At 42.4% G+C, this 8325-nt stretch overlaps 1 protein-coding gene across 1 annotated transcript in view; it reads left to right on the top strand.

The window, feature by feature from the left end:
* si:ch73-281f12.4 (RA_Radil_like and Myo5p-like_CBD_Rasip1 domain-containing protein) overlaps window positions 1-7926 on the top strand; it is a 62402-nt gene extending 54476 nt beyond the window's left edge. The window contains exons 14-16 of the mRNA XM_034190449.1: window positions 5354-5475; window positions 7577-7716; window positions 7796-7926. Coding sequence (XP_034046340.1) covers window positions 5354-5475; window positions 7577-7716; window positions 7796-7898 — 365 coding nt within the window. The 3' untranslated portion in view covers window positions 7899-7926. The remainder of the gene's footprint in view (window positions 1-5353; window positions 5476-7576; window positions 7717-7795) is intronic.
* Window positions 7927-8325: the final 399 nt, after the last annotated feature.

Raw genomic sequence — 8325 nt, forward strand, 5'->3', positions numbered from 1 at the left:
TTAAAAAAAGACAGATTGATTGATAAATTTGAAAAGCAAAAGGATAATTTTGGGCTCCATATGTAGAGCTTTATATATATATATATATATATATATATATATATATACACACACACACACAGGATGAACACAGAAACACTCCTTGGTTTCAAATATTTAGAATAACAAAAGTCATGAATAATTTTCCAATTTTGGTATCAAGAGTTGCAGAAACTCAAGTTTTTTCTCTTTTGCAGATTCTTCTTCTTGAAATTGTAAACTTATTCATGTGACTTTTGTTATTCTAAATATTTGAAACCAAGGAGTGTTTTGTGTTCACCCTGTGTGTGTGTATGTGTGTGTATATATACGAGGTCTGTCCAAAAAGTAATGGACCTTTTTATTTTTTTCAAAAACTACATGGATTTGAATCGTGCGCTTGCATCAGCCAAGCTTGAACCTTCGTGCGCATGCGTGAGTTTTTCACGCCTGTCGGTTGCGTCATTCGCCTGTGGGCAGGCTTTGAGTGAGCACTGGTCCAGCCCCCTCGTCGGATTTTCATTGTCAGGGAAATGGCTGAACGACTGCCGCTTTGCTCCATGAAAATTTTTTCAGAAACTGTGTGACACAGCCAGGTGGAAACCATTCGCAAAATTCAGATGGCGTTCAGTAAAGATTCTATCGGCGTCACACAGATTAAGGACCATTACAACCGGATTAAAGACGGCCCACCGCAGCGGAGGGCGCGCCGCGCTCCGAGCGGCCATCGACAGGCTGAAACGACCAGATCATTTCCAAAGTGAAGGCTGTTCCACTGTTACAGGAGATTTTGTAATGAAAGACGTGCGGAGGAATTTGCGCGTCGGGACAGAGCCGCTCATGGCGCACAACAAACACCTCCGTGTTGGAAACCATTCGGAAGATTCAGACAGCTTTCGGTGGCTTTTCAGTCGAGTGAGTATCCGAGAAATTGTGTAACAGCTGGGCATGCCACAACATGTCCTGTGAGACTTCCAACACGGAGGTGTTTGTTGCGCGCCATGAGCGGCTCCGTCCCGACGCGCGAATTCCTCTGCACGTCTTTCATTACAAAATCTCCTGTAACAGTGGAATGTGCCGCAAAAGTGCTGATGTCCACATTTTCTGCGATTTCTCTGGTAGTCACACGACGTCCCGGATCAACACAGCCTTCAGTTTGGAAATGATCTGGTCGTTTCAGCCTGTCGATGGCCGCTCGGAGCGTGGCGCGCCCTCCGCCGGTGTGGGCTGTCTTTAATCTGGTTGTAATGGTCCTTAATCTGTGTGACGCCGATAGAATCTTCACCGAAAGCCATCTGAATTTTGCGAATGGTTTCCACCTGGCCGTTTCTCACAGTTTCTGGAAAGATTTGATTCAGCGCTGCTCCAATGCCTCAGCCATTTCCCTACAATGAAAATTCGACAAGGGGGGTGGACCAGTGCTCACTCAAAGCCTGCCCACAGGCGAATGACACAAACCGACAGGCGTGAAAAAAACTCACGCATGCGCACGAAGGTTCAAGCTTGGCTGATGCAAGCGCACATGATTCAAATCCATATAGTTTTTGAAAAAATAAAAAGGTCCGTTACTTTTTGGACAGACCTCGTATATGTGTGTGTGTACAAAAAAAAAAAATATATATATATATATATATATACACACACAGTAGTGTTCAGAATAATAGTAGTGCTATGTGACTAAAAAGATTAATCCAGGTTTTGAGAATATTTCTTATTGTTACATGGGAAACAAGGTACCAGAAGATTCAGTAGATTCTCACAAATCCAACAAGACCAAGCATTCATGATATGCACACTCTTAAGGCTATGAAATTGGGCTATTAGTAAAAAAAAAAAAAAAAAAAAAAAAGTAGAAAAGGGGGTGTTCACAATAATAGTAGTGTTGCATTCAGTCAGTGAGTTCATCAATTTTGTGGAACAAACAGGTGTGAATCAGGTGTCCCCTATGTAGGGATGAAGCCAGCACGTGTTGAACATGCTTTTCTCATTGAAAGCCTGAGGAAAATGGGACGTTCAAGACATTGTTCAGAAGAACAGCGTAGTTTGATTAAAAAGTTGATTGGAGAGGGGAAAACTTATACGCAGGTGCAAACAATTATAGGCTGTACAATGGACAAAAAAAAAAACAGACGCGTGGAAGAAAACGGAAAACAACCATCAAAATGGATAGAAGAATAACCAGAATGGCAAAGGTTCACCCAATGATCAGCTCCAGGATGATCAAAGACAGTCTGGAGTTACCTGTAAGTGCTGTGACAGTTAGAAGACGCCTGTCTGAAGCTAATTTATTTGCAAGAATCCCCCACAAAGTCCCTCTGTTAAATAAAAGACGTGCAGAAGAGGTTACAATTTGCCAATGAACACATCAACTGGCCTAAAGAGAAATGGAGGACTATTTTGTGGACTGATGAGAGTAAAATTGTTCTTTTTGGGTCCAAGGGCCACAGACAGTCGACCCCCAAACTCTGAAATTCAAGCCACAGTTCACAGTGAAGACAGTGAAGCATCATGATATGGGCATGTTTCTCCTACTATGGTGTTGGGCCTATATATCGCATACCAGGTATCATGGATCAGTTTGGATATGTCAGAATACTTGAAGAGGTCATGTTGCCTTATGCTGAAGAGGACATGCCCTTGAAATGGGTGTTTCAACAAGACAATGACCCCAAGCACACTAGTAAACGCGCAAAATCTTGGTTCCAAACCAACAAAATTAATGCCTCGCAGATGTGAAGAAATCATGAAAAACTGTGGTTATACAACTAAATACTACGTAGTTTAGTGATTCACAGGATTGCTAAAAAGCAGTTTGAACATAATAGTTTTGAGTTTGTAGCATCAACAGCAGATGCTACTATTATTGTGAACACCCCCTTTTCTACTTTTTTTACTAATAGCCCAATTTCATAGCCTTAAGAGTGTGCATATCATGAATGCTTGGTCTTGTTGGATTTGTGAGAATCTACTGAATCTATTGGTACCTTGTTTCCCATGTAACAATAAGAAATATACTCAAAACCTGGATTTATCTTTGTAGTCACCATAGCACTACTATTATTCTGAACACTACTGTGTGTGTGTGTGTGTGTGTATATATACATAATACTTTGCACTGGGACACCAATTAAATAACTGCAAATTATAAAGAAGACAATGCTCGTATGGCTGAGGGTGTTTTAGCATTGTGTTATTTTTATAGAATGCAGTCTTTGAAGGATGCAGCCCACAAATTGAGATGCAGCCTAGATATAAATGTTCCAAATTTGTAGTGTCTCTGTCAACATTATCTCTCTGTTCTTACAGTCCTCTTCTTTCTCCTCTAGTCTCCAATTCAGTCACAGGATTTGCTGAATTATTATCACATGACTGTGAGGTCAGTCAAGCCTTTACAGGTCTTTTTCTGTGAAATTTTAAATGAGGCTTATAGAATAAGATGATTTTGATTAAATATTTGGGCGGTTTACTGGATTAGTGGTTCGCAGTGTTAACCTCACAGCCAGAAGGTTATGGGATCACTTCCCACCTCTTCCTTTCTGTGTGGAGCATGCTCTCCTGTGCAACAGACTGGCGTCCTGTCTGTGAACCCCGCCTCTTCTCCTGTGACCCCTGGGATAGGCTCCGCCCCTTGTGACCCTTAATTGAAATAAGCAGTTGTAGAAAATGAAGTATCTCTATTTTAATCTTAAATTTGGTTATTTTTACTCACTGAAGCGTTAGTGCACAAGGTCACTTCAATAACTGCAATTTTGCAGTTTTTGGCAACAATAAACTGTAAATTGTTTCACGAAAATATGCTTTTCAAAACGGTGAATATTTTGATAAATTTCTTTCCGGTTTTGACAGGCAGCCACGCCTCTGACCTCCTGGGTACAGTATCTACGTCTGCGGTTTTGGCTCTTTGCCAGTCGTGTTATTTTGGAAGGTTGCTAATCCTTTAATCTGGTCCCAGGAGTCACAGCGAGGTGGTGATGTCAGGAGAGAAAAGAAAAGCGGCCGATCCATCACGGGACTTTACAGTCGGGTTGCTGCGTGGAATCCTAATCGGGGGTCTACATTGTTCAGGGCAGGTCCCGCGTGGGGGGCAGACAGGCCGCACGCTGTTAGGGCCGAGGTCGGGGGTGGGGGGTCAGTGTGAGGGGAATGCTGCTGTTGATGTTGTTGGGTTGTGACAGGATGTCCCACGTGAGTCGGAGGAAGAGGGGCAAAAAAACAAAAAAAGCTCATCGCTTCAGGTTTAACAACAAATATAACTGCAGAAAAACAGCATTTCCATGTTTCCCTGACGCTACATCGTCCATGTTCACATGTGCAGTAGGTCACAGACACGTGACCCCTGCCTGCATCTGATTGGAGGAACATACAAGACACTGGGCTGTCAATGGTGCAGAGGGCAATATGAAGTTTCCCCTTGTGCCCAAACTCCACTTCTGAATCAGTTCTGCCTGTAAAGGCGGTGGGCCCTATCTTGCTAATCTGGGTTGCACGGTCTACAGCATGAGTGCCTTCCACAGTGCAGTTTATACTGTCTGCAGTCTGAGCACGAGGTGTGTAAAGCCGTTTGTGCATCATCACCTGCACTATTTAGTCCCCGGCATACTTTTAGTGTGATGTGAAATCAACCAATCAGGTTCTCATCTGTCATCCTCTTTCAGAGCCGGGGTGATAGTGGACTACTTCTTTCCTCTCCTACACACTGAAACGTTTCTCCTCATTCCAGGAAAAGTTATTATTTTAATATTGCTTTTCTAACTTTTTTATGACATTCAGGTTAGAACCGGAATTTATAAAAAAAAAAAAAAAAAAAGGAAATTGGTCAAAAAGAGAATAATATCACATACAAATAGTAATTGAACGAGGAGGGCAGGTATCTACAAATGTTTGTGATGTCATAAAGTATGTAATATTTTTTGTTTTGTTTTTTGTTTTTTTTAAGTAAAATGGGTCTCTTAGATCCCAGTCTGAGCGGGATCTCACTTTGATAAAGAGATCAAAGGATCAGTTTTCACCACCTACTCTTTTTTTTTTTATCATCAAATGACCCTTTTAGATATTTTAGAGACAAACAGAAGCAATCACATGACCTCGGACAGACCACAGAGGAGGTTCCAGTAGAACAGCAGCTTTTGTGGAAACATTCTTCTATAGGATCCTGTTTTACATGGTCACACAGTCAGATTTTGTTTTGTTTTTTTAATCTCCTTTTATGTTATGTGATAATGTGGTCATGATGACCTGAACCTGGACTGCAGGATCCAACTGGAGTGGCAGGACTGTAAATGTGCCCTGAGTGTTTTTGTGTTTTGAGCACATGTTCTGCTGTGTCTCTGTTCAGCCGCCGGAGGTGCAGAGAGGAAGACTGAGGATGTGGACGAAGCAGATGACAGAGAGGAAGTCTTCACAGTGGAGCTGCACCGGGGGCCTCATGGTCTGGGCTTGGCCCTCGTAGATGGAACAGTACGGCTCCGCCCTTTTCACTTTAAAGAGATGAAGCACAAAAAACCCAGAGCAGTCACTCGGGCTTTAAGGAAACTAATCAGATCAGACCTTCAGGGATTTAACAGATAGGGCCCTCAGCTCATCAAACTAAATGTGTTTCCTGATCAGGTGGATGCCGTCTGATCTCATGCACCAGCCAACGTGCTGCTTTTACTTTTTAAATATTACATATTATAATGGTTCCTCTGAATGTTCCACACCTTTTTGTGGCTACACCTCAAACCTTCTCAGACGTCTGTTCCAGGTCAGATTCATACTTTATCACGATGCTTCTGAGAAAATGCTTTCATTGTTTTTTGTTTGTTTTACAGTAAACAAATGGCCTTGAAGTTGATCAATAACTCGGCGCCCTCTGTTGTTCACTCTAAAGCTCTTTGATCATTAAATCCATATGCAGTGGCAACAGCACATTCTAGAACATTGTTTCCAGTCCCGTGCATTTGTTCATCTGTGTGGACAGTAATTTGTAGATTTTTGATCTGATTTAGACCAAACTTGGTGGAATGATTCAGAGTCAGTTGAGGACACGGGGGTCTGATTTTGAGTCAGATTGGTTATAAGACACAATCACAGGCCAAGGTCAAAGTTTGTGCCTGTGTAGCAATTTGTTTTCCTAACATTGATTTTGTTTGGCATGTTGAAGTCTGTTTTTTATGAAGTGACTTCATTTCTGTGGTATATCACAAAATTCCAAATAATTTTATTGCTGGCAAAGTTGTTTTTTTTTTTGTGTGTGTGTGTTTTTAGGAGTGGGTGGGGGGGTGGGTTCCATGGTAAGTATAATGATTTCCCAATATCAGTGACAAAGTGTTTGAGGTTTGAAGTTTGTGTTATATTCAGTGGAAACTGGGAAATTTGGCTTCCAGTTTAGGTTGTGATAAAACCACTGATCCATTTTGCCAAACCAAGTGAAAACATAATTAATGGACAACTGACACAGTAGATGTGTGTTACTTTACCTGTCTAGCAGATATCCAGCAAATCTTTTATGTCTATGTCAAGATTTATTCAACATTTTTCCCAGTACACAAATTTTGCTGAGTAAAATTTACTCTGCTGGAATAACATTTGGTCCCAGTCTAAATAGATTAAAATAGACTCTATTGTAGAGTGAAATCAGTTCTATCATCTTGTCAAATCAAGTGTTTCTACTCCAATAAGAGTTGATTTTTACACTGTGATAGAGTCAATTTAGCACTGTGATTAGAGTATATTTAACTCTGTTTAGACTGGGACCAAATGTCCCGGCAGAGTAAATTTTACTCTGCAAAATTTACTATGTGGGATCTTTACAACCAAGCAAGCCTCCACTTTTCTAACATCACCAATAGAGACTCACATGGACATCTGGACATCGTCAGCATAACACTGAATATCATTACTGTGATTCCAAATAATCTGAGCAAGAGGTGCCACATGTATGGAGAACAACAAGGGGCCCAAAACAGAACCCTGAGGTACCCCAAATTTTATAGCTGAGAATTCAGATGTTGTACCGTTATAGTGAACAAATAAGATCTGAGCCATTCAGGCACCTGTACAGAAATACCAAAGTGATTTTCAGTTCTCGTCAATAAAGTACATTGTTCCACTGTATCAAAGGCTGCGCTCAGTTCCAGCAACAGTGACGGAGAATCTGCATCCGTGGTCACCAGCAGGTTGTTCACTGCTTTGGTGAGTGCCGTCTCAGTGCAACGAGTTCTGAATGTCAAAACAAAATAATCGTTCTGACAGGTGGAAGATAAGTTAATTTACAGCCACTTTTTCCAGCAATTTCAAGAAAAAGATAAAAAAAACATTTTTTTTTAATCTGTAATTCTCCAACAACCCAGAATCCAAATGAGACTTCTTGAGAAGAGTGTTTTTTTTTTTGTTTGTTTGTTTGTTTGTTTTTACAGCAGATTTAGAGCTCGTTGGACCGAGTGGCTGAATTTTTTTTTTTCCAGGATTGATCAAATGTCAGACACGTGTGTCGTGGCATCATGAAGACCTGAGGTGAACCCGGTGTTGAGTGCACGTCCACGTTCACACTTCTTACCGTTTGTTCTGTCTTCTGTAGAAAACGCCACTGAGAATGAGCGGAATCTACGTGAAGTCGGTGGTGCCCGACTCACCCGCCGCCCGGTGTCAGAAGCTGAGGACGGGCGACCGGATCCTGGCCGTTAACGGTGCCAGCCTGGTGGGCGTGGAGTACACGGTGTAAGTAGAGGCAGGTGTGACCCGTTGACCTGTTCCCATCTCTGTTTGCTCACACCGTCTGTGCTTTTTTTCCCCGAAGTGGCCGGGAGCTGATTCGATCTTCAGCGGACTCGCTCAGGCTGCTGGTGGCCAAGATGGATCCAAAAACAAGCAGCCGCGGCCGGGCTGCGACCAAATGCTGAAGGCTGAACTCGGCTTGTGAGGGGAATTTAACAAAACAAACGAAACCAAAGGAAAACAGCGTGGAGCACTGAGACGACGGAAGCAGCGGGGCCGGCTCGTGAGCGCCACCTAGCTGTGCCCAGCACAGAGCACAGCTGTGTCATGGTCACGACCCGTTTGTTATTGTTGGTTGTTTTTTTAAAACGCAGGTTTTGCTGCGTCATTGTCTCTGCGGCCTGTAATCAAACCGCGTTGTCGGACTCCGCGGCTCCCTGACAGTCCGACAACTATTTAACAGACACTGAATTCTGTCTGAAAAGCGAGAACTGATTACTGTGTGGCGTCAACTGGAACCACCCTTAAAAAAAAGAAGTCATTACGTTCTTTGACTGTTTTAAATGTGACAGCGTCGATTTTCCACAACAAAAACTTCATCTCACTGTCTGA

The sequence above is a fragment of the Thalassophryne amazonica genome, chromosome 16, assembly GCF_902500255.1.
Source record: "Thalassophryne amazonica chromosome 16, fThaAma1.1, whole genome shotgun sequence".
Taxonomy (NCBI): domain Eukaryota; kingdom Metazoa; phylum Chordata; class Actinopteri; order Batrachoidiformes; family Batrachoididae; genus Thalassophryne; species Thalassophryne amazonica.